Source organism: Balaenoptera acutorostrata, chromosome 11 (genome assembly GCF_949987535.1).
Source record: "Balaenoptera acutorostrata chromosome 11, mBalAcu1.1, whole genome shotgun sequence".
Lineage (NCBI taxonomy): Eukaryota > Metazoa > Chordata > Mammalia > Artiodactyla > Balaenopteridae > Balaenoptera > Balaenoptera acutorostrata.
This window is the reverse complement of record NC_080074.1, coordinates 28,344,806-28,372,105: the sequence shown is the minus strand read 5'-3', so window position 1 is coordinate 28,372,105 and position 27,300 is coordinate 28,344,806. Positions and strand designations below refer to the sequence as shown.

The 27,300-nt window shown below is 36.4% G+C and overlaps 2 protein-coding genes across 4 annotated transcripts in view; one reads left to right on the top strand and one right to left on the bottom strand.

The window, feature by feature from the left end:
• LOC103019970 (pleckstrin homology domain-containing family G member 7) overlaps positions 1–17,820 on the top strand; it is a 69,382-nt gene extending 51,562 nt beyond the window's left edge. The window contains exons 8-13 of one of the 2 annotated variants that reach the window (XM_057556393.1): positions 189–282; positions 3,891–3,914; positions 6,184–6,263; positions 8,205–8,358; positions 13,359–13,456; positions 14,464–17,820. In XM_057556393.1, coding sequence (XP_057412376.1) covers positions 189–282; positions 3,891–3,914; positions 6,184–6,263; positions 8,205–8,358; positions 13,359–13,456; positions 14,464–14,571 — 558 coding nt within the window. In that variant the 3' untranslated portion in view covers positions 14,572–17,820. The remainder of the gene's footprint in view (positions 1–188; positions 283–3,890; positions 3,915–6,183; positions 6,264–8,204; positions 8,359–13,358; positions 13,457–14,463) is intronic. The other variant, XM_007165899.2, reaches the window with a different exon arrangement.
• A 406-nt stretch (positions 17,821–18,226) lies between these two features.
• EEA1 (early endosome antigen 1) overlaps positions 18,227–27,300 on the bottom strand; it is a 124,836-nt gene continuing 115,762 nt past the window's right edge. For both annotated transcript variants that reach the window (XM_057556391.1, XM_057556392.1), the window contains 7 exons: positions 26,283–26,468; positions 25,129–25,260; positions 23,929–24,114; positions 22,796–23,034; positions 22,419–22,539; positions 21,746–21,844; positions 18,227–21,034 (listed from right to left, as the gene is read on the bottom strand). In XM_057556391.1, the coding sequence (XP_057412374.1) occupies positions 20,912–21,034; positions 21,746–21,844; positions 22,419–22,539; positions 22,796–23,034; positions 23,929–24,114; positions 25,129–25,260; positions 26,283–26,468 (1,086 nt within the window). In that variant the 3' untranslated portion in view covers positions 18,227–20,911. The remainder of the gene's footprint in view (positions 21,035–21,745; positions 21,845–22,418; positions 22,540–22,795; positions 23,035–23,928; positions 24,115–25,128; positions 25,261–26,282; positions 26,469–27,300) is intronic.

The window sequence follows — 27,300 nt, the reverse complement described above, 5'->3', positions numbered from 1 at the left end:
CCTCCTCATGCCGTTCCTGAACTGGTCCTTCTAAGCATTTTTCCCATTCTTTCCCATTCCCATGTGCATTTACTGGCATTTCCAAATGTCAGGAACTTTCTAGACAGAGTACATTGCCCCAGCTTCTAGAATATGCTGTCCTCCAGTCACTAACAACATCTCTTTGATTTCCTCCCTTGTTTTGCCAGTGCCTGAAACACATTTTTAAAGAACACATGGCAGAAAACATCCTGTCACCAACCAACAGACACCTTCTCTATGAAGGAAAATTAACTCTTGCAGGTAAATAACTGCTTCCTTTACAAACCCAACATGTTTGCTACCTTGTAACTTGTCCAACTATTGCTTATCGAAGGGTGGCAAGAATTGTATTTCCTTATGGCCAAGGCAATGGAAGATGTGAATCAGAGAGCATCCTGTGGAGTCACGCAGACTCCAGCTTGATCAAACCATGACGTAACTGGCCACACGCCCTCCGTTTTCTCTCTGTAAAATGGGATAACGATATCTGTCTTATAAGCTCAATGTTAAAGTGAAGTAACATATGTGGAGAACTTAGCTCAAGGTCTGGAATATAGTAACCACTCAATGTCAGCTGTTACCACCCTCATTTTACTCCCCCAGTGAGCTGGGCAATCATACTCTCAGTGTTGACTGAGAACCTATTATGTAACACATGTTGCATTGTGTAGGTACCATTGGAGGATAGAAAAGTCATTATTCTGGATAATCCTTTCCCTCTAGTTGGGAAGCACTGCATAATGAGCAGACCTGCAGTCTAAGTCCAGAGGAGAGTCTGATGCTGGAGTACCCAGGAAAGGCTTCAGGTGGTCCATGGGACTGGAGGCGGGCTTTGGGGGGATAGAAGGGTGTAGTTCAGTGAAAGGACAGGAGGGAGGACATCCCAGATGAAAAGCACAGCAAGAGAAAAGGCTTGGAGGCAGAAGCCACTTGAGAGAATAGGCTCACAGCGGCGTGGTTAGGAGGGTGATCCCCGAGGCTGCCTGCCAGATTCCCTTCCCAGCTCAGCCTTTGCTGCCTGTGTAACCTGGGGCCACTTACAGCAATCTCCCCATGCTGCCGTGTCCCCTCTTTGTTGTGAGGATTAAATGAGCTAATGGATGTATAAGCACTTGAAAGAATGGTTGGCAGAGAGTCAGTGCTCAGTAAATATTATCAGAAAGGGCTGCCCGACTGAAATAAGATTTGCATTCATTCATTGATTCATTTCTTCACAAAATCTTGATTGAGCACCTACGGTGTGTGAAGCCCTGTGGGATGTGAGGTTACCTGAGATCTTTTGGGGGGTGCCAGGCAGTAATTCCTTATTCAGTACACACCTGTTGAGAACCTGCTCTATTTTAGGGATAGCGCCAGATGTCAGCTTGGGACATAACCCCCGCAGGCAACTGCCAACTCGAAACATAGACATGCCTAGCTTTTTATATCAAAGGGCTTTTTCATGCATTTTTTCCTTCCAGTGAGTTATGCAGAGAAGTTACATTTAATCCCATGTCACAGGTGAGACCCGGGGAGGTTCTGTATCATGCTCAAGGTCACTTGGTGGCAAGTTAATGGCAGCATCCAGACCCAAGCCAGGCTGCCTCACCCTAGCAGGCTTCCAGAATCATAGCCACTGCCTTGAAAGCCAGAGGGACCCGGCCAGGAAATTGCAGGCAACAAGAAGCCACTGAGTGCTCAGGGACATGAGAGGCTTAAAAGGGTGTTGAAGAAAGAGTTATGGGAAGCAATACACAAAATGGCTAGAGGAGGAGACCAAAGCAGAGAGACCAGCCTGAAGCCGCCACAGTGAAGCAGGATGGGGTGGGAAGAGCCTGGGCCTGTGTTTCTCAACCATTCTCCACCTGTAGACCACTCCCCTCCCACTTTCATTTGGAAAGATAACAATCTTACCCTTTCTTTTACAATTTCAAAAATAATATCATTGTGACAAAGCCAAATCCAACCAAAACCAAAAGTAATGAAGCAAAACACAGTTCTGTGTACAATCCTATGCCTTTCCCTGCAAAATTGGCCTCCACCTGGAATCATGAGAGATGTTATTTCACCTCTTCCCCCTATCTACCAAATTCCCAACTGTGAGACGCACCAGCCTATCCTAAAATGTTAGAAATGGACGTGGATCAAAAAGGATAAATGTGAGAGCTATGTCAAAGGCAAAAACAGGAGGACTTTATGATTGATAAAATGGATGAAGAGGAAATGAGTCGAAGACCTTCAAGTGTGCTTATCTATCTACCTGAAAGGTTGGTAGATGACCCTGAGGGTGGCGCAGGGAGTGGGTCAGGGAGTCAGTTTTAGGGTTCAGGTGTGGACGTGATGGGAGGCCACGTAGAGGCTGGATGAACGTGACCATGAAAAATCTCTTGGTGAAAAGCCGCGTCAGATGTGTACTCATATCAAGTGGGATGGGGGTGCTTGTCATGGAAGCATGGGTGGGAGACTGGCCTAAGAAGGAGTCGTTATGGTTCAACCCAACTTTTCAGGAAAAGTTTCTTGTAGAGTCAAATGTGGTAGAATGGCGATGACCTACGTAAGCATTACTAACACCAGGCTCCTGTCTGACAGCACATGCTGTTAGTCAGATTTCACCAGAGAGGGGTGTGTCATATAGTAGTGTCAGATCAAGTTTAAAGTCACTGGGACTTTGGCTCGGAGTTGGCATAGAGATATGGTGTCGGTGGGGGTAATAGTGTTAGAAGAAACAGGACATCATTTTGAATGGAAAAAGCATTGGACCAAGAATTAGGGGGTCTAGCCCCAACTGTGGGCTTTGGGGAAATCGTTTAAATTCTCTTAATCTCTTCTGTAAATATTGATGATGATGATGATGGTGATGGTATCCACCACTAATATATTATGTTCCAAAATTTCTTCTAGCCTTAAGTTGAAATTAAGTGCATTTTCTCATTCCCAGAAGGTCCAAGTTTTTATAACTTTTGGAGCATAACCAGCTTCCCACTGGAATTCATGCCAGCATGCTCCCCACAGACTGGTATTTCTAAATAGAAAAAGAGGTAAAGTTCAGGCAAATAGGATGGCCCAGCAGCTGTAGCACCTAGAGAACACACGTTGTTCAAGCTGCTGCAGAACTAGAATAAGTCAGTGACGCTGCTCTGTTCTCTAGCAGTGTGATGAAAACCCCACAGGCCAGACTCTTTGAGAAAAAATAAATACCTAATCGAGTTAGAACCGCACAAGTTTGTTAAGTCTCGTATCTGGTTGTGTGGCACATAGCTTCAAACTCCTGGGATGATAAATGTGAATACTCTAACTTTATGCCTACAGTCTTCCTCCTTAGTCATCCTTTTTCGTAATCCCATATTTACTTTAGCACTATCAGTTCTTGAATTTATCTTAAATCGTGTTTGTGTTTATTATGTATCTGCTCCCACTATAATTAAAGCTCTTTGAAGGAGAGATTTTGTCTTAATCATTGATGCATAGGAGGTGCTCAGTATTTGTTGACTGCTTGGTGGAAAACTAGGGCCTCAATAAACGGTAGCTAAAATAATCATCATTTCCTAGAATGAAGTCTAGGACATAGAAGATGCTCATACCTGTTTGTTAAAATACTTGAAGTTAGAAGGAGAAAACAAAGCTATTTCATTTTGACAATGATCATTCACCTAATTCAGATAGGAGTGGCAGAGGGTGGGGAAAGCAATATTTAACAGGTCTTAAAGGTCTAGCATTGTCCAAATGTCCCATTCCTCACCCTATGTGTTAGTTAGGATATTAAGCCAGCTCTTGGAGACAGACCGGTTTATTTATCTCACACGTAAAATTCTGAGCTATATGACAGCTTTACTCCATGAAGCCACAAGGGATCTGGATTTCTCATGTCCTTTTGCTCTGCCATCCTACAGACTGCTTTCTTCTGTGGCCCCAAGGTGAGTCACCAATTTGCCTACATTCTAGCTCGTATTCCATTGGTCAGAATTTAGTCACTTGGTCATATTTAGCTACAAGGAAAGCTGGGAGATGTAGTATTTATTCACAGTGAACATCTACCCACTAAAACTTGGAAATTTCATTACTACAAAAGAAGGGAAGAATGGTTTTTAAGGGACAACCAGCAGTCTTTACTGCAGCCCAATTTGCAAAAAGGAGTTTCTAGTAGTGATAGAAAACATTAAAAAAAACTATTCAAGGACAATTCAAGATTGAATAAAATATCTAATTTCTATGCAGATACAGGAAGTATCTTTCCTGTAAACTTAGACTAAAAATGAATCCCAGATATTTTATTGATTAATTTAACCTTAGGCATCTCGTTTCCACAGGTAAATGTATATGAGAAAGAACTTCTAGAGAAATATAAATAAATAAAATAGAATAATAAAAAATAGTTACTGATTTTTCTTATATTTAAGTGCCTGTCACATCCCCCTCAAGGATGGCCTATTCCTCTAAAATCATTTAAATTTGACCATTTCTTTTTTTTTTTGGTATGTGAATATAAATTACTATTTTGGGAACTTTTGGAAAGGGTAACTTTTGTCAGATTAATTTTAAATTAAAAATTAATTTAAATTTTTAATTTTAAAAAATTTTAATTTAAAAAATTAAAATTTTTTCTTTGTTTAATTTTTGAATTTTATTTATTTTTTTATACAGCAGGTTCTTATTAGTTATCTATTTTATACATATTAGTGTATATATGTCAATCCCAGTCTCCCAATTCATCCCACCACTACCACCAATGCCCCGCCACTTTCCCCCCTTAGCGTCCATACGTTTGTTCTCTACATCTGTGTCTCAATTTCTGCCCTGCAAACCGGTTCATCTGTACCATTTTTCTAGGTTCCACATATATGCGTTAATATACGATATTTGTTTTTCTCTTTCTGACTTCACTAACCATTTCTTTTTCTAATTTCTAAGGGATAGAGTTAAATTGAGAGGGGAATATCTCATTCTAATATTTTATTTCTCTTCTACGAGTATCCCCTTCTTAGGGAAAAGTAGAAAAGCCTATTTGCCTTCAGTTATTATCAAAAGTGATATCAGAAATATATTTGTAAATATAAAGCTTCATGAAGATTATTATTTTTTTTTTAATATTTATTTTTGGCTGTGTTGGGTCTTCGTTTCTGTGCGAGGGTTTTCTCTAGTTGTGGGAAGTGGGGGCCACTCTTCATCGCGGTGCGCAGGCCTTTCACTGTCGTGGCCTCTCTTGTTGCGGGGCACAGGCTCCAGATGCGCAGGCTCAGTAGTTGTGGCTCACGGGCCCAGTCGCTCCGCAGCATGTGGGATCCTCCCAGACCAGGGCTCGAACCCGTGTCCCCTGCATTGGCAGGCAGATTCTCAACCACTGCGCCACCAGGGAAGCCCCATGAAGATTATTTAAAGCTTGTATAGACACATTGTAAAACTTAAGAAACAAATTGTTTTAGTGACTGTCTTAATCAGCTAGGGCTACCATAACAAAATACCACAGACTGGGTGGCTTAAACAACAGACATTTATTTCTCACAGTTCTGGAGGCTGGGAGTTCAAGGTCAAGTTGCCAGCTGATTCAGTTTCTGGTGAAAGCTCTCTTTCCAGCTTTCTCAGTGTCCACGCGTGGCAGAGAGAGACAGAGAGAGAGAGCATGCTCTGGGGATGACATTCACCCTGTCAGATCAGGGGTCCTCCCTTAAGCTTTCATTTAATCTTAATCACTTCCTTATTCCAAATACACAGTGGGGAGGGGGGTACGGCATCCACATAGAATTTGAGGGAGATGCAATTCAGTCCACAGCTATGACAAAGTGCCTTTTCTTCTGGTAATGTATACCTTTGCCAATGACCACAGAGATGAGTCAAGAGGCCAAAATGCTGGAGTTCTGTTAGTCAATAGATGTGTCCTAGGCTCAGCTGAAACCACGACAAATACCATCCAAGTAACCTTAGATCCACATGAAATGCCTTACAAATACAATGTCTTTAAAGTTGGAAGGGTGGGCTCACATCAAGTCCCTGCCTTAGGGAGAAGTCAATTCAACCATAATGCAGTTTTCTGACCCACGTGATTGGAGCCCCCTGAGCTTCAAGCCTCGTGTGCCCTGATCCCCGGCCTGTGTTGTTTTCTAAGGGATTCTTTGATTTAAAAAGAAAAAAAAAAAAAACCTCTGCTTACTGTTTCCAGCCCCAATTTCATCTTCTTTCTTTCCTCAGAAAGCACAAGATTCCTAGATGTTTATCTGTTTCTCTTTGATGATTTCCTCTTAGTTACGAAAACTAAGCGCAACAAAAAGGTAAAATGCTGTTGTCTCTAAATAATTCTGCTAAATGAGTTTAGAAATATTTCTGAATAAGTTGAGTTGAAAAGAGAAAAGATTCTTATACATCAAATCGGACTTTACCCTCTAAAAAATGGAGGCATTTAAAAATACTGGCTTTTTCCATCGTAGTGTGCTGGACTGAAAAACAACAGTAACAAAAGCAAGTCCCATTTCTTAAGGATGTCAGAGGGTGTGTATATTTTTAGAATGACTTAGTCTGTATACTTCCGAGGTGAGTCCCAGAAGCCACAGGGCTTTATGCCCAGCCTGCCTCAGCAAATGAAATTAAGATACTTTTGTCCATATCCGCCTTTTCCTCATCCAAATTGACTACCGCAACAAAAGCTGCCAGAGCAGGGGGCCTCTCTAAACCGTCTGCTGCCAAGTGCTGAGGTGATACCTACCACCCGTTCTCACGTTCTTCCTGAGAAATGATGCTTTGGGGGCTGCAGGTGGGAAGGAGCCCTGGTCTCTCAGTGTCTGCCTATAATTAAGAACTGCAGAAGCCAAACAAATGTACAGTTGGCATCACAGAAAAAAAACGAGTCACCAGGGGCTAGAGCCACAAAATCTCTTCTAAGAATAGGGATTTCTCCCTTAAGTATTAATGGTTACCATTACTGTCGTTACTCCCCGTTAAGCCAGGGGTCTCCGTGGTCCACCAAAGGCTTTCTATCTAATGTCCCATTTCACAGTTGTTCCCTGACTGGTGTGTGTGAGTGCTTTCAGGAAGAGGCCTCCTCTGCAGCTCTCAGACACCTGCCCTTAGAGATGGGAAGAGGCTGTGCAGTATGTTTTTGGCTGTCAGAGATAACTAATGTTGTTCTAACCCACTCACTTCTTTACTAACCGACTAGCCTTACACAGATGTAAGATTATGAGACTAGATCTCTCAGATCTTTTAATAACCTAAGCTTCTAGATGGCATGTTGGTTAGTTGAGCTAAATAATTTAAGGGTCTTTAAGCAATAAAATAGACACCCATTAATCAATCCGTGCATAGTTGATCAGTGGTTGAGGAGGGAATGGGTGTTGGAGAATATTAAGTCACAGTTTTGAGACTTGGATGGCCTCTTATTTTCAGCTACCCAGGCTAGCATGTCTGAACAGGCAAGCTCTGAAAAATCTCTGTCCCCTTCAAAAACCTGACGTTAAGCACAGCTTACCTTCTCTTTACATAATGGCACAAATCAGCGCCCACAAACTAGTGGCAGCCCATTATTGGCCATATTATAAGATAATATTCTGGTTTCATGCTTCACAACTTGATTCCAAAATAAGTAATGTTATCTGTTTTAAATTCCTCTTTAAGTTCTTCCGTCTGATAAATCTGAGAGAACCACCCAGAGAAGACACCAGGTTTCATTTATTTTTTTGGAAAAAGAAATAAGGCATGTTATCTGTTTTAAATTTCTCTTCACTATTTAATGCACAAATTACTTCACGTACATCCCAATCTTTGACACCATTTTTTTTTTAAATCAGTATTTTATATATTCAAAACAATTTCAGTTATTTACAGATCATAGAGCATGGAATTTATTTATTTAGATTTTAGTATAAGATCCCATGGACAGAGTTGGCCAACATGAGGCTTCTCTTTCTTGTTTAACTCAGTACCATAGAGGGATACTACTGGAAATGAAGATCTTCCCATTGATGTGATAATGATTTAAATGTTTCCCAGCTATGAAATTACCCTTTTATTTATTCAGGTAATTAAACTTGGGGATCAGAAACACTATGCTTTAAATCACTGTGTACTTTGGGAAATGCTTTTCAAGATCCAGAAAGAATAGTAAGCTAGATTTCAAGCAGTTGTTTCTAAAAATCAGTTTACTTAAGGATGTACCTTAAGTATGTGCATCAATATTTACTTCCTACTTATTGCATTATTTTCCTCCTTAATTTTAGAAACTTGGAGGCTCAGACCCTGGTTTAATGTGCCCTTCACTTATTCCTGAGCTACAAACAGTAATCAAAGAAGGTGGTTCATGTATGGTACTTGATCAGCCCATTCCACTAGACAGATTGGTTGTCAGAGGTCTCGATCCACTCCACATGTCAGGTATGTGTCTATTTGCATCATTCAGCTCATCTGTTTGCTATCCCAGAGTTTTATGTTGGCCTTTTTTTGGTAACAGGACATGAATCTAATTCAAATCTTCATGAAAGATAATACTGGGTTCCTGTGTAGCTAAGTATCACTCACTCTATAGGCTAGTTATGGAAAGAGTATTGGACTTGCTTCCAATGCTTGGATGACCCAGCTCTGCCACTTGCTAGCTGTGTGACCCTGTGTGCAAGGTACTTAAATTTTCTAAGCCACAGATTCATCTTGGTAAAATCAGGATAATATCTACCCCAGTGAGCTGTCATGAGAATTAAATGAAATCATGCAGGTAAAGCACTCAATAAATGACAGCTATTATTAGGATTGTTATTCTGTTAACCATTTTTAGTACTATTGCTATTGTTAAAGCACTGGTAAACCATGATATACTATGCAAGCCTAAGATATTTTATTGCAATTGCTCTATAGAAAAATGCCAGAAATAAATATATAAATATGTATATGTACATACATATACACATATACGTCATGTGTATAGATCAGAAATGTATATTTTTGTTTATTTTTCAAGCATTTCCTGAGTGTCTCCTGTGAACCAGGCACTCTGTAAGTGCCCTGGAGTTACAAAGATGGAGCTCTCAGAACAACGAAAGATCAATAAATCCTGTCAGGAAAGCCCTGGGCCTCGGAGGGACTTGAAGGACATTCTGGCCTACTTAGTACTGGGTGGGTGGCAGCAGTGTTCAGAAGGAAGCATCCGTCATTCTTTCCTGGGGACAGGCTGCTAGAAGACCAGCAAAGCCAGGCAGGAGGGGAGTGCCTTCCTGTCCCAAGGGAGGAGCAGGAAGAGAGGGAGCACCGTCCATGTCCTGCAGTTCCCACTCCAGCAGCCAAGCCCAGAGCACCAGTCATTAGCACAGGACCTGCTTGTACTCAGCAGAGCCACATTACACAGTGAATACACCAATGAATAATAATAATAGCAAAAATTCACATCATTAAGTTATGTAACTAAGTTGTATATTTAAATGTTCAACTCGTGAATGGATGCAAATTCTCTCCCCAAGAGCAGCAGGGCTCCAATGAGGGGAAACCTGTATCCAGAACTAGAGCCTTCTGCCTCCTTTGTCTGTTCTTTCTGTGTCTGCTAAGATTTGCTGAAAAGCAACTGGTCAGTCCTTAAGGCCTCTTAGATCAGATTTGGCACGGACCAATCACTGTCACAGGCCAAAGTCTGCATAAACCAGAGAGCTTTCCCGAGCAAGCCTAAAAACGGGCATCTCAGAGGAGCACAACCTTCTTACTACAGTGGCCATAGTTAGAAGATTCTGCCATGATAAATGGATGTGAGTGGAGGAAGGTGTCAGATCCCCCAAGCAAGAGAGGGAAGCAGCGTGGGCTCAGGTCAGCCACAGCCCTGCCAGCCAGCTGGACTTTATGGGAAATCTGACATCACAGGATTCCCTTGGGAGACGCATGTTATTTCTCCTGTATTCCTTTTTCTTTTTTTTTTTTAAATAAAATCAATACCTTTTTAAAAACCATACTTCCACCATCTTTTGTTACTTTTTGACTTGTCACTACCATTTCATTTCTTTTTTTTAAATATTTTTCTCATTGCTCTGGTGGTTATTTTAACTGTTCAGATACAGTGCATGAGGTAGAATAGCTGTAGAGTGAGACAAAGTCTGAAAAAAGAAGAGATTGTGCTTTGCAGTGACAGAGACCTAGTTTCAAATCCTGGCTATATTATTCACAAGCTGTGTGACCTTAGAAAAATTCACCTAATCTGTGCCCTCATTTGTAAGTGGGAATTAGTTGACCTTTTTTTTTTTAATTGAAGTATAGTGGATTTACAGTGTTCCAAGTATACAACAAAATGATTCAGTTATACATACATATATATTCTTTTTCAGATTCTTTTCCATTATAGGTTATTACAAGATATTGAGCTTAGTTCCCTGTGCTACACAGTAGGTCCTTGTTGTTTATTTTATATATAGTAGTGTGTACCTGTTAATCCCAAATTCCTAATTTATCCCTCCCCCACCTTTCCTCTTTGGTAACCATAAATTTGTTTTCCATGTCTGTGAGTCTATTTCTGTTTTATAAATAAGTTCATTTGTATCTCTTTTTTAGATTACCACATATAAGTGGTATCATATGATATTTGTATTTCTCAGACTTACTTTATATGATAATCTCTAGGTCCGTCCATGTTGCTGTAAATGGCATTATTTCATTCTTTTTTACGGCTAATATTCCAGTGTGTGTGTGTGTGTGTGTGTGTGTGTGTGTGTGTGTGTATATGTATACACATCACACACCACATCATCCTTATCCATTCATCTATCGATGGACATTTAGGTTGTTTCCATGTCTTGGCTACTGTAAATAGTGCTGCTATGAACACTGGGGGTGCATGTAGCTTTACAAATCATAGTTTTTATCTTTTCCAGATATATGCCCAGAAGTAGGATTGCTGGATCATATGGTAATGCTATTTTTAGTTTTTTAATGAACGTCCATACTGTTCTCCATAGTGGCTGCACCAGTTTACATTCCCACCAACAGTGTAAGAGGATTCCCTTTTCTCTACACCCTCTCCAGCTTATTATTTGTAGATATTTTGATAATGGCCATTCTGACCAGTGTGAGGTGATACCTCATTGTAGTTTTTATTTGCATTTCTCTGATAATTTGTGATGTTGAGCATCTTTTCATGTGCCTGTAGCCATCTGTGTATCTTCTTTGGAGAAATGTCTATTTAGGTCTTCTGCCCATTTTTTGATGTGTTGTTTTATAAGCTCTTGGTATATTTTGGAAATTAATCCCTTGTCGGTCGCATCATTTGCAAATATTTTCTCCTATTCTGTAGGTTGTCTTTTTGTTTTATGGTTTCCTTTGCTGTGCAAAAGCTTTTAAGTTTAATTAGGTCCCATTTGTTTATTTTTGCTTTTGTTTTCATTACTCTAGGAGATGGATCCAAAGAAGTATTGCTGCTTACTGCTGCTTAAAATATCTCCTTAATTTATGTCAGAGAGTGTCCTGCTTATGTTTTTCTCTAGGAGTTTTATAGTATCTGGTCTTACTTTTAGGTCTTTAATCCATTTTGAGTTTATTTTTGTGTATGGTGTTAGAGAACATTCTAATTTCATTCTTTTACAATAGCTGTCCAGTTTACCCAGCACCACTTATTGAAGAGACAGTCTTTTCTCCATTGTATATTCTTGCCTCCTTTGTTGTAGGTTAATTGACCATAAGTGCGTGGGTTTATTTCTGGGCTTTCTATCCTGTTCCATTGATCTTTGTATCTGTTTTTGTGCTGGTACCATACTGCAGCTTTGCAGTATAGTCTGAAGTCAGGGAGTGTGATCCCTCCAGCTCCATTCTTCTTTCTCAAGATTGTTTTGGCTATTTGGGGTTAGTTGACCTATCTTATACAGTTGCTGTGTGGTTTAAATGACACAAAAAGGAAAAAAATACATAGCACTGTGCCTAGTACATAGTAAGTGCTGAATAAATGATGTCAACTATTAATTGTTAATCATTATATTAGAACATCAGGGAGAAAAAAGCTATTCCTGACCATTTATTATCTCCTTATTTTATTTTCTAAGCCTAGCTATACCAGGTCCTTTTGTTTATTAAGCCCTTAGTAGCCATATTACAAACTAAACAGATGAGGGATACCTTAAATAACTGAGAACTACAGTTACAATTTTGAGGAACATGGATTCTGAAATCCAGCCAGGAACAACAACCTGATCTTTAAAGCCTCACTTACTACAGGGAATTTATAAGGAGAAAAATCAGGGAGTAAAACAAAAACAGCCAGATCTTTTTTCCAGAAAGTCATTTTAATAGGTTTAAGTCCTCTCACCCCAGAGAAACTGGACAGAATTTCATGACCTTGACAGGCTTTGTTGTGTAGAATTTAGGAATTATGAGGTTTAGACTATTACAATCTGTAATAGTGAAGTAGTTCTTGCAGTTAAGAAAATAAAAGTCTCACATTTGCTTCGATTCTGAAATGAGGCCCAACTTGCCTCAGTGAGTTTGAATTAAACCCACAAACTTCAAGGAACAGAAATAATGACTGTGAGCAAGCATCAGCTTAATGATCATCCAGGAAGAGTCAGTGTTCTCCTCCTCCTCTCTGAAGTACTTGGTTTGACCCGGAGCCAGCCCTGGTTTGGTTTTGTTTGTTCCTAAACATAAATTGACTGTAGAAAGAATGTATAGACTGCAAAATTTTATTCCTGGTGCTGTATAAATAATTCAAGGAAGACACTTTCATTTTAAGAGCTCCAGCTGTATAAAAAAAGGAAAATCTGCTCTCCTAGTATCTCCTATCATTTCTTTAAGAGACCAGCTAGGAAATGACAGAACAGACTGTTTCTTTTCAAACACAGAAACCATGCCAACATTTTTTTTGTTTGTTTTACATTTCACATAATTTGGTGGATGTTGGATTTTATTTGAGTCCATTTTTTTGGCTTTTCTTGGACTGCTGTGAAGCATTCAGGTGGTTTTGTATTTTTGCTACATCTTAATTTGTTTAACTGTTGTTTTGATGTGACTTCCCTTTAAGTACAAAAATAAAACATTTTTAAAAGGAGTGGTGGAGGTCAAAGAAACAATGATTGTATTATTTTTCGTATTTGTATTTATATTTTACACACACAAAATCTACCTATTATGCTAATAAGCTTTTTCCTTGGGAAGGAACACATTTTCCATCACTTAAGCCATAAATGTATTTATTTCCTCAAGCCCCAGAAGTCATTGGCTAAGGAAGAAAAGGTTTTCATATTTAAGTGGGCTCTCTTTGGACATAGCAGTGAAGTCTTGGTCTTGGAATCAGATTCTTTTTTAATTGACATAAACCTCCCACACCCATTAATAAACAAACAAAAATCCAGGTTCTTGTACTGAGAAACTGTGGATTTCATATTAAATGCTTTGGCTCTTTGTCTTTAATGTTCTTCTAGTCTTTGGGCTGAGAAATTCTTTCCTCATACAACATGAAAACAGCTATCGACAGTGTATAGCAGCATTCTTATTACAAGCCCAAACAGAAAACATCAAGGTATGTATTTCAATTTTGTAGGTTTTGATTCTTCAGACTTAAGGAAAAAAATCACACCCCAAGCTCATTAAGGAACAGTGAATGTAAAGTTTTGTGTATTTTCCTCTCCTGCTTTGGAAAGGGGGTAGGTTGGAAGGAGGGGAAGGATATGAATATCTAGACCATACCAGGCTCAGAGACCTCAGAACTGACCATCTTCTTACATCCCCAGTGTTGACACAGCCTCCCTCATTTTCTCCTGTGGCAGAAGCTCAAGAGCTGCCTCTGACTTCTGGGGGGGTCTGTAGGAAATGGGGGAAGAACTGCTTTGGATTGCATGCTTGATTTTTAAGATGCTCCAATCAATTTCCAAAGCCCCAGTATGCAAACAGTATGATGCCAGCTTAAGTGAGGGGCTCCTGCAGAAATGAACTGTGTCAAGTCTTCTCTTTACCCTTTGAAACTATGCTACTGTTTTTACAGCTATGGAGCTGAAGAGCAGCTGCCTATCTGACTCTGGTTTCTTTATCTTAGAAGTTTCCATTTTTGTCTTTCCCCTGGTAGGCTTTCATCAGGGCAGCAATGTGGCCAGACAATTAATGGAAGACTACATTATTTTCAAGGAGTCAATTTCTTCCCTCAGTCTGTTTTTCAAGTTATGCCACTGATTAATAACTTCTGTTTCCACACAAAGTGGAAATTCAAGAAATTCAGCTTTCAAACTACTTATATTCCCAGTATTCATCTTTGTAATTAGCCATCATTGACTATTATGGTTTCTTGATTACTCGCAACTGTTTATCCAACTTGCATACCATACTCATCTAATCCATTTGCATTTTCATATGTGATTAGAGATATTTATGATATATTCGATTTAAGAAAGAAAATGGGAAACATGGCAAATGTTTCATCAGTCTTCAGTTTTAAAGAGCGAGTCAACAAATACAAAGGGAAATATTAATCCAAATATGTGAGAAATTTAACATTCTCTTCTCTCTATATATTTCTTTTTTCTTTCTTAACAGAAAACATGGATTGCACAATTAACAGCAGCAATCTCTTGCTTCACCAAGAGTCAGGAAACCAAGAAGATGTCCTTATTCACTTTGCCTGCAGAATCCTCGGAAATTTAGGGACCTAAAACAAGTGGCACACCTTTTTAGACATTAGGGATTAAGGTATTCTTTCATTCAAACTTGTAACACTTACCTAGTAATGAGCTAAAAGAAAATGTGCATTTTAAAGAAGTTCCAGAATTTAAGCTAGGAAATTCCTCAGGGTAGAGTAATAATGGCTGCAACAAATTTGAACCGGAAGGAATTTCTTGGTAAGTGTATACATGCTGATATCCAGACTATGTTATAGTGCTTCAGTCAGGCTTGCAAGAGGGGCGAGGGAAGTATGATGCTATTATAATTCGCAAAAGGTGAATGATCAGGTAAATGCAGTATCAGGAGGAAAACAATGCCCACTGCTTGCATCTGATATGAATTCTAGCATCTTACTTTGTGTATATCTGTAATGAAACCAAGTTTCCTACATGACTTATAAATCAGCCTTACTGCTCTACAGTCCTACCTCATACAAAGTTTGATTGCTCTTTTAACATACTAAGCAATGAATAATAAGGTCTCCATCTTAGCAGTTTTTAAATTCCTAGTCGCCAACAGTTTATTTATCTCAGGTATACTTTATATAACTCTTAACATGGAAGGAGAAAATCCCAAAGACTAAATTCCATTGTTTTAAGAAAGAAAAAGCAAACATCTGTTCCAGTTTCACCAGTTAACAGTTTTACTTGGGAAATTTCATAGAAATAGTAGGATATCTTTCTCTAAATCTCACTTTTTGAAGAACAGTGGAGTTTGTCATAAAACTTCTTTCTGGTTTTGAATGTGTGTGTGTGTGTGTGTGTGTGTGTGTGTGTGTGTGTGTGTGTGTGTGTGTGTGTGTGTGTGTGTGTGTGTGTGTGAGAGCACAGTACAGTTACTTCGTCTTATTTGGCAGGACTTGAAACATTAGAATTTCTTAAGAAAGACAGCTTGAACTATTATCATGGTGGAATATACTGTTAACTCCATGTAAGGAACTAGTTCTTATAGTCAGATTTCATTTCAATATGAAATCCACAGATTTCAATTTCAGACATGGTATCTTTTGCAGTTTCCAAAATGGAAGTAGTAAATTTATCAACTTGGACTGCAAGACAAATGATACCTTAACTGATCTCCTTAAGCTGGAGAATGGGATAGAAAGGATGATGCTTGGGGAAGTCACGTGCACAGTTAATTCTCTGAGAAAAATGTGATTTCACCATGTAAACCAGGCAGTATAGACAAGTGCAGTATAACAGTTCTTTTTAAGGGCCAAGCACCATTAGAATGGAGGGTCACAGCCCCTGTATAATAATGTCATATTTATTAGGAGTAAGTGAAAATGAAAGGAAAATCAGGAAAGCAGTAACTATGGTCAATGCCTAAGAATAAAAGAAAAAAAGGCAAAGTACAGGAGAACAAATTTCAAGTGAGTTCTTAGAGATGAAAAATATGTATTTTTTAAGAAAAAAACTAACAATTGTCTTGCAAGGATTTCTAGATATCAGCCAACTTAGGAAAAGGGCAATGGACTAGGTGATCTCCCAAAATTCCTTTTAGTCCGAGTCCAGTAAACATATATTTGTTTATATGTATAAAACTATTTTCTCCCTTAAATGTCATTAAAGGGAGAAAAAGATTGACTAAATTAACATGTAAATTTAATTAGTTAAGATGTAAAACAGCTTTAAAATATGCAATATGCAAAGAAATATTAGCACTTCTATGTTCACTGCAGCACTAGTCATAATAGCCAAGATGTGGAAAAAACCTTAATGTTCACCAACAGATGAGTGGATCAAGAAACTCTGGTACGTACATACAATGGAATCCTATTCAGCCTTGAAAAATATGAAACAACATAGATGAACCTTGAGGACATTATGCTAAGGGAAATAAGTCAGTCACAGAAAGACAAATACTGCATGATTCCACTTATATGAGATTTCTAAAATACTCAAATTCATAGAATCAAAAAGAGTGGAATGGTAGTTGCCAGAGGCTGGGGGTAGGGGGAAATGGGGAGTTACTAATCAATGGGCATAAAGTTTCAGTTAAGCAAAATGAGTAAGCTCGGGAGATCTGCTGTACCGTACACTTTTACAAGAGTTGTCGAGAGTTGTACTACTCTTGACAAAAGTAGTTGTACTACTTTTACAATGAGTAGCTCTCATGTTAACTGTTCTTACCACAATAAGATAAAACTTAAAAGAATATACTATGTACTTAAAGTGAAATTCTATAAAGCTCATAAAAGAGCATATCTAATATATAATATATTAAGTGCTTGAGGATATACACATTATTCTCTTCAGAGGGAAACACATTAGAGTAAAATGAAAAATCACTTCTGGAACTTTGGTTTCCAGGGGAAAAAAATCAGTAAAAAGCAATGGTACATTGAGCCTTGAAATGGTCACCTGGGTATTAAATGTACAATGAAAGAAGAGATTAATATTGTTTAATATTTTTTAGTTTTGCTAATTTTTCTCAATAATGAATGAAATGAGAAGGGGATGTCTCGAGCAAAATAGCATTAGTAATTTCTCTTGAAATATGAACTTAATTACTATTCTTAGTTGAACATTAAAGCACACCCATTGTGAGGTTGGGATTGACATATATATACACACACTATTGATAGTATGTATAAAATAGATAACTAACTAATGAGAACCTACTGTATAGCACAGGGAACTCTATTCAGTGCTCTGTGGTGACCTAAATGGGAAGAAAATCCAAAAAGGGGATATATGTATACGTATAGCTGATTCACTTCGCTGTACACTAGAAACTAACACAACATTGTAAAGCAACTATACTCCAATAAAAATTAATTTAAAAAAATAAAGCACACCCATTGTCTATATCCAAGTGCAAAGTTCTAAATCTGTAAATAAATTAATGTAAAATGGCTAATATCTTACCTCTTTTAAATAGACAAAATAATTTAGTCACAGAATATATCTACTAGAAATTATTTTTAATATCTTTAGCATATTTTTAAAAAAGCAACAATTCAATAAAGGATTCTTCCATTGTTCTTTATACAGATTCAAATGTTATATAATTTATCAGTTACATTTATAATCAATAACCTTCCACTCACTGAGTTTAGAAACCACAGTATTTACTGAGCTAAACTCTCTCACAAATAAGGCACAACTACATGATCACAAGTAGTAAATACAATGAATCCAAAAACTAAACAAAATATTCATGCAAAAGTATCTACAGAAGTTATGAATATATGATCCAGTTCAAGAAGTACAGAATGTCATATACATAACTGCATCATGTTACAATAAATTCACTACTTCTACAGGGAGAGAACCTAGCTATTTCCAATTCTATTTTATACAATTTTACATAAATTTAGTAAGTTTATGCACAGTATTCACATTTGCAACAATAACTGATCATTAAAATTCAGGCAAAGGGCAATTAAGACAATAATGTGTGGTACGTTATATAATTACAGAATACCATTCATCAAGCTCTTGTCTAGGAATACTAAATTGATGGCACGTTTAAATTTTATGGATCAAATCATCCATGGTTTCATAGCCAAAGTGCATTTAAAAAAAACTGCTATAGTCAAATAGGTCATGAATATCAAAATATATGATCATAATTCGCTTTCCACTTAAAAGCTAAACATCTTTATGCAAATGCAAGGTTAAAAAAAAGTGGCTTTAAAGTTCCCAGAACTATAAAATAATCATAAAGCCTTTTCAAGAGAGATGGGGAACTAACAAATTTGGCAGTTACTATGTAACATTACTGTGAAGAAACTATTAAACTAGCTAATTCCACATTAAGAGGTAGTTGAACAAAATTATACACTGCATTGAGGTTTTTGTGTTTGTTTCCCTCTTTTCTTCAAAATAAACAAATCCTATACCAGCAGCTTGTCTTCTTTCTACTAAAAATTCTGTAGGTATAGTTTATTGTACACTAACCCAGCAAGACTTGATTTTAACTCACGTTTCTGTGCTTGGGTTTAGAATTTACTAACACGTGATGCCAATAGGCTTTGCATTAGAGCTGGAACTCTATACGTGCCAGCTGTAAATCACTGACATATAGTACCAGCAGACATCTAAAATGTAGAACCAATAAGCACTCAGAAGATGACTTTTTAATTAAAAGAAACAGAAAACTCTTTAAATTTTGTTTCCAAAACACCTTATTGGTGAAATTAATAGCAAAATATTGTTTCATTTCTAAATATAATAGCCTAATTATTTGGGGCCTAGGAAGTGAGATTAGCTAGATGAAAAGTAGAAAATCACTCAAATACATATGGTTGTATTTGTTGTCCCCACAAATTTTTATGAATATGTGGGTGGGGGGACAAGGCAGGGAAAGGCCTTCAGTGCACCCAGTTAGGAGATGAGTGAACAGATATTCTAAGCCAGAAGAATTCCCGTGAAGTTTCATATCATAAAAAAATAACAGTGGTGCTGTGAATATGTTTTTCCAACATGCTTATTAATTTACTTATAAGTGTAGAATTAAGACTATTTGAAAGAATTTATATGAAAATGCATAAATGATTTTAGCTCAATTTTTGTTATCCAACTTATTTTTAATAAAGATCCACTGTATTTCTTCATTCTGTACGCTCAAGGATATATGTTTATCCGAGTCCAGGGACTCAGTCAGGGTCCTTAGTAGCTACTGACAACAGAGTTTACTTAAATGGGTTTTTTAAATAATTAAATGAATATTTGGCAATCTCTTTGTTTGTATATATTATAGGAAGAGCATAAACATGATAATGTGATTTCAGCATGATATTTGAAAGCAAGTGTACATTATAAACTATGTATTGTAAATGAAATATTAGCTCCCATCCTTCCCTATTACCAAATGATTGCACTGAATGAATATATATCTTTACATTTCTTCTTAGAGTAATAAACCAATATTAATGAGTTTTCTCTTCAGATGTTCTCCAGTTTTCCAAATTAATAAGACTATGATAAATTAAAGTTCAATTCCATTGTTCAGCATCCAAATAAACTAATTTTTAATTACCCTCAATTTGCCATTCTGTTTCAGTTCTAGTTATAATTTGGGGATTCCTAAATACATGTGTTTTTGGCAATACTCTATTATCCAACTGTTATTTCAAGGTAATTTCATAGCATTATTTTTGCAAAGTAAACAGATACACAGTTGATATGGAACCCCAAATTCTGAACCTTTTAAAATTTAAGTCAAATTTAAAACTTTAAAAAATTCCTCCCTATTAGGTAAGAAGAGAATATAAAGCAGAATATTTAATGTCTCCTTACCATTTTGTATTTGTTTTCACAGATAAGACTATAGCAATATCAGTTACTAGCTTTAAGATGCAAAATCTATAGAACAATTACAGTGAAGCTGAGCTATGCTTGAGAAGGTTAAACCAAATTACCTTGAAAAAAGCAGATCCATTAAAAAAGCAAATTCAGATTCTTGAAGATGCTGGAGAGACAAAATGAGGATATAAAGTGAAGGCTAATCTCAGAAGACTTCCCACTTAAACAGAGAATAGGACCATTATACAACTTCTATTATTCACCTTCCAACTAGGGATGAGGGTGGGAAGTTTTGTAGGATTCTTAATTAAGACTACATGGGAGTTTAAAAATGAAATAGAAAAAGACAAAAAGAAAAATTAACCCTAATCTTTAAAATACAACCCAAGGATAACCATAAAATAAGCAAATTAATTTTCCAGAGGTTTTCATAAAATCCACCCAAGAGAATTTAATCAATATTGTTAAAATAAAAACCATGTTTGAATTCATGGTTAATATTTAAATATAATCTGTATTTGGAACACTTGAGTAGTAAATTTGTAACATAACAATGCAACTGAGCTATGGACCTGTGTATAAGGGAAAAAAAGCTTTATAGTTCTATGCATTTCACAATGAGAATATTTAATATAATTAGAGTGTTACTGTGCAACATATCTGATATGGTAACATCACCCATGTACATTTCTTGACACTAAATGTGGGAGAAAGAAGAAGTAAGCTATGGAAGTGCATTCATGTCATTTCTGAACAATGAAATTATATTTAAAAAAATACATTGCTATTTTCCATCCAAAATTTATTTACATTTCATTGGCTACTTCTAAACTTGGCATGAAAGCTGTTCCGGGGTAAATGGAAAAAAGTAATGAAAGATGGGCTTGAGTCTCACAAAAATAGAAGAGTTTTACTTGATATTGATAACATTCCAAAATATATGAATTCTAATTTGGTTTAGTATTGCAACCACTGTCCAAACCGAATAGTAGTAGTCCAAGATCTCTATTAAGTGTATTTATTAAAAATCTAATGTTAGTGTAATATTACTGTGAAGTTGCGATAACCCATTATCCTTGCAAGTCATTGAAACATGCATCACAGACACGAACAGGCTTCTTGGAAGAAGGAGTTAAGGCATTTTTGGCTGAACACTCAGCACAGAAGATATTTCCACATTGTCTGCAGTGATGCTGTAAATGACAAAAATTAAACATTTTTAAGCATAAAAACTATACCAAAAGTATTATGAGACTACAAGAATACAGCAAACTTCACTGTGAAGGTATACTAACTTTCAAGTGATAAGCATTTAATAATATAAAATCTCAGTATGTCGATTTAATCCCTTAGTTAATTTGAATGCTTCCTATTTAATCAGATACTGTACTAAACAATATGGAATTTATCTTGGAATTCTCAGAAGAACCTTAGGAGGCATTTTAATGCCTTAATAAAGTGCTTAATAAAGCACTTCTATCAGGTGAAAAACTATTCCTGTTTGCAAAATGTTTCAGGCATAATTCCTTCAATAGGAATATAAACTTGAAACATCACATAATGGCATTATTTTAAATGATTTTTTTATCTCTGCTTTTTCTTCCTTTAAGAGAACCTAATGATGACTAAAACGTATGAGTTTAATACTGATGCACTGGTTCAGAAAATGATTATCCAAGAGAGTAACTCAGTAGGAAGGTAATAACTGAATTCAAAACTAAAATTGAAACACACTAACCAGGAACAAGATTTCATGAAACTTAATTATTCTATGTAGTTGTAAATTAAAGTTAATAAATGGCAAAACTTTTAAAATCTGTCAAATGCAGGACAATTTCGATGGTTAAAACACTGTCACTGAGGAATAAAATCAAGAACTATAGCAATATAACAAAACCATTTACCCGTCTCACTGTTACTGAAAAGCCTTTCCCACAGGCCATACAGTTTTGTACTTCATTGTCTTCAGCCCACTTTCTATTCAACGCTTGTGTATGTTTGATCTATTTTAAAAAAAACACATTATAATATTCAATGCTGTAAAGAATGATTGATAATTTCTAATTTGGTGGCCAAGTTTTAAAATGGATAAAATTTTAAAAATCAGAAATACTTTGGTCAACTTCCATTATCAAAAGTTGTTACATAATTAAGTCTGAATGACAATAAATAAATAAATAAAGCAAAGCAAGTTTTATTCCTCAAAGGCATTGGTAATTTCTAACCTTTGGTGATTTCCCATTCATTCTAACCCTAAGGATCAATCCTTCCTTGGAACTCTGAGCATATAATCAGATCACTTCTTTATCACATAGCAACTCATTCATTCCTTTGTGTTCTTGACTTTTCCCAATAATGACAATTCATGAGTGACGTGGCTCTCTAATCATTGGGGTCTCAGATAAGTTCTTTAAATCTTATATTTAATTACCCGTAACACCTGCAATACTGCTACACGGGCAGTAGCCATTCAAAAGTATTATTAAATACGAGATTTTTTTTAAATGTTGAAAATATGCTTTTCACTAAGAGGTAAATTCTAGACTAAAAAACTGCCTCATACACCAGGTGACTTACTTGAAGGGACTGATTCTCTCTGCCCAGTTCCTGCACTGCTGCAGTTGTATTATCCAGCTTTCTTTGCAATTCTAGTACTTTGGTTTGAAGCTTTTCTATTTCACCTTCTCCTTTAAGACACCTGGAATAGATTGCAAAAACAATTCATTTTTAAAAAATCATTAAAGACCCTCTCTGAACACAGATAATGAACTACTTTAGTAACTTTAAGCATAATACATTAATTTCAACTCTGTTGTAAGGGTTAATTTTTCAATGACTACTTAAATACCTGCTGGAGCACTTTTCTCAAGACTTCTATTTTTTTAAATGTGGACTACAACAACCTTTTTATCACTTAGCATGGAAATAAACTAATTTTACTAGACATCAACCACCTTTCTAGTAGTGCCCTCCTTTCATCTTGATTATTCTGAACCGTTGCTTCCAATACTGCAATTTCACCCCGTAAGTCGTCCGTCTGTTTCTCAAGCTCACTGACTCTCCGTTGACTGGACTGCCACTCCTTCTTTATGGTGCCCAAGTTTTCATTTAATGCTGTAATCTGCATGGTAAGTTTAGCCTCGTTTTCTTCATGCTGCTTCATTCCTACTTCTTTTTCTTTTATTTCGGAAAGCTGAGAAAAGGAAAAACAGTGGGTAGAAAACCTATTACAAAAGTAGTGCAAAATTTAAGTTGTTGAATTTTAAATATTGGCAACATAAATAATATTACTTCTTCAGCGAAGAAGGCACTAGTAAAACTGATTCCACAAACATCTCTGTAATTTGAACTGACAATGGTCATGACACTGAAATGGTGATCAGCAAGCCTCTCATAAAATCAAACTAAAGTAAAGCAATTTGAGATTTTCCTTTTTTCCACTAGAGCAGGGGAAGAACACATAGTTAGGGAAAGCAAGGTGCCCTGGAGACAAAGCTGGCATTTTCTTATGTCTCACATTCCAAATGCATCCTTTTGTGTCTATCAACCTGCCAAACAAACAATACTTCAAATCACTGTGTGAACTTGAAATTGCAATTCTTCAACGAAAACATTCAGCAGTCAATTTATCTGGGGATATTTGGACTTAATTCAACAGAGGAAAGCCAGATGCTTCCCATTTGGCATGCACAAGTTAGGGAAGGAAAAGTAGACTTTGGTCATTGTAATTCCAAACTGAAGTTTCCGTTCCCCCTCATCAACATTCAGTTTGACCAAACAAATGAGTTTAACATGATTAGCATTCATGCCATTTACCTCAATCTACATAGTTATAGGTTTGTTTGTTTTTCTGGCACTAAAAGTGTCCCCCCCATCATGTTTTATTGAATTTTCACTTATATAAACCAAAATATAATCATAGAATAAAATATTTCCAATCACATGTCAGCTATTTAAACAGATCTCTTAAATCAAAAATTAAATGTTAGGTGAGCATTTGAATCATAACTTTTAAGTAGAAAAATCCTCTCTTACTGGATTAATTTACAAAATCAATTACAAAACACACCTCCCACCACTAACTTACCAGTTTAGCTTCCTTCTCCATAAATTCTTTCTTCAGCTCATCTTCTTCCTTTTTCATCTGCTCTTTTAGCATTTGCTGGGTTTTCTTCTCCTGTTCAAGGGTTGCCTTCAGGGAATCTACTTTCCCTTGAAGCTCTAATTTCTGCTGAATCAAAAGCTGTTTGGCATCCTTGAGATTTGTTACCTCCTATGAGAAAGTAAGGCCAAAATAAATCATCCTTTATAGTAAAAAAAAAAAAAAAAAAAATGTAGCTGAAATTTATGCAACTTATTACAATATAAACAAAGTTTTAGCCTCTTATGAGAGTCTTAAAGTTCAGTATTTCAAACAGTTGATTAAAAAGGTGAAATATTATGTACTTCCTGCTCAACAATCATTTAAATTCAAGTGATGCCTTGCATGCATATGTTTTGATTAAATTATGTGAAAAATTTCTACCCCCTATTTTCCCTTCATTTAGGAAGCATTTATTGGTTCAACATTTAGGCATCACACACTGTGTTACGTTCTAGGGATATATATAAAGATGAATTATATACATTCCCTGCTTTAAGGAAGTCAGTCTGGAAGAACATAATGACATAAAGAGGTAAGTAATTATAAAGCAAAATGGCAAGTATACTGATAGACATAAGAGGTATTATGAGAGCACTCAAGGGAAAATCCAACCTTTCTCTAAGAAAATGACATTTTACAAACATTTTACAAAGCAAATTATAAGCAGTTAATATTTTCAGGTGGCATGCCAGCCATGCTAATGATAGGAAAAATGTTCTAAACAACAGATTATTAAAGGATTTTAGGAAGAAAAACGATTAAAAAAACAATCCCTTAAAATCTTAATTCTAAACTCTTACATATTTTGAAGTTTACCATCTATAAGCATAATGGATAGCTCTTGTCGATTATCACCTCAACAAAATCTAAACTTTTAGGGTTACTTTGCTTTATTCAGTAATTTGAAAACAAAGGTAACATAGTTTCAGTATGTGTATAGGTATTATGCAACACAAGAGCACTGTGAGAGTGAGAGTATTTGTCAAAAAACAGCAAAACAATGTGCCTGGCACATAGTATGTCCTAAAATAAATAAAGTGTGTGTGTGTCTACACACATACACACACATACGTATATATACACAAATCTTTTTAACAACACTAATACAATACAAAAGGAAAAACAATGATTATCTTCACATACCTTTATGCTTTCTTGCTTGTGAGACTTGAGTTCTTCACTCAATTTAGCAATTTCTTTTTCTTGTCTACACTTAATTTCCTCTATCTCTGCCAATTTACATTTTTCATTTACTAGTTCTTTTTCTTTCAGTGACTATAGAAAAAATGATTTATTTTAAAAAGTTTTAAAGTAAATACTTAAAAGTAATGTAACAAAAATGACTGCTACTATTTATGACTGTCTCTGCCCCTTCCACCTTAGTTAACTTGAGCAAATTATTTACTTTCTCTTGCCTCTGTGTCCTTATTTATACAATATGAACAATAAGATCGTTACAAGGATTAAATAGTTACAGTAACTATTAAAATTAATAGTGCCTGGCTAAAGTTTAGCTAAAGCTACCATCTTATGCTTATGATTATCATCATCATCACTATCTTTATATAGGGCACCTAGGGAGGAGTATTATACATTATCTAATTTAATCTCTATGCTAGGTAGCTCTTTTTAATCCTCATTTTATAGGTAAAGGAACAAAGACTTAGAGAAGTTAAATAAGCTATTAAAAGTAGAACCATAAAACTAAAACAAGATCTGCCTGATCTAAAGCCCTTGTAATTAAAGGCCTCTGAACTATAGTTCTGCCAGAATTTTCTAACCTTGAGGCACAAATCATAAATTTCATTCCAGCCTCACCAGCACCATCGCTACAAAAACATCCACCAATTTTTAAATTAAAGATAATTCAGAGGTAATTCCCTGGCGGTCCAGTGGTTAGGACTCCGCGCTGTCACTGGCGAGGGCCTGGGTTTGATCCTTGGTCAGAGCACTAAGATCCCACAAGCCACACAGTGCAGCCAAAAAAAAAACATAATTCAGGAACTGCACAAATAAAATATACCAAGAACTTCAGGAATTGTACACTTCAGAATAATATCAGCTGATGGAAATATAAAATTTCAATTATGAAACCAAAAATAAAATGTTTCCTAGAATTTGAATTTCTCATTCATATAAAATTTTAACTGATCTTTAAACGTACTGGTCATAATACAATGCTTTCAACTTTATAACTTAGCATCATTTATATAAAATACACCCCTACTTACCCTTAGAAAAAGCTGGTTCTTAATTTTAAATGCTAAGATTCTAGATTTAGTCAGAAAATAAAATACCTTTTCTTTCTGTATATCTTGCAGTGCTTTACTCTGCTCCTTCAATTGCTGTTCTTTCTTTGCTAAATCTTGCTCCAAAGTAGCCTTGGTGGTCTTCAGTTCTTGAATCAATTTATTTTGGTTTCCAATTTGATTTCTATTTGAAATCAAGTCCTCCTGTGCTAGAGAAAGCTTCTCTTCTACAGACTTATAAAAACAATTTCCCCAAATTATTATATGTCATTTTTTGGCAAATTTCAACAGAAACATAATAGTTAACAGTTACACATAACAGTTATGCGTAAGCACAGTGGAAAGTAATATACTTTAAAAAGATAGTAAATGGGCGGAAGCCCTAAATAGACATTTCTCCAAAGAAGATATACAGATTGCCAATAAACACATGAAAGGATGCTCAACACCACTAATCATTAGAGAAATCCAAATCAAAACCACCATGAGGTATCACCTCACACCGGTCAGAATGGCCATCATCATAAAATCTACAAACGATAAATGCTGGAGAGGGTGTGGAGAAAAGGGAACCCCCTTGCACTGTTGGTGGGAATGTAAATTGATACAGCCACTATGGAGAACAGTATGGAGGTTCCTTAAAAAACTAAAAATAGAACTACCATATGACCCAGCAATCCCACTACTGAGCATATACCCTGAGAAAACCATAATTCAAAAAGAGACATGTACCACAATGTTCATTACAGCACTGTTTAGAATAGCCAGGACATGGAAGCAACCTAAATGTCCATCGACAGAGGAATGGATAAAGAAGATGTGGCACATACATACAATGGAATATTAGCCATAAAAAGAAACAAAATTGAGTTATTTGTAGTGAGGTGGATGGACCTAGAGTCTGTCATACAAAGTGAAGTCAAAAAGAGAAAAATAAATACCGTATGCTAACACATATATATGGCATCTAAAAAAAAATAGTTCTGATGAACCTAGGGGCAGGACAGGAATAAAGACACAGACGTAGAGAATGAACTTGAGGACACGGCGGTGGGGGGAAGGGAAA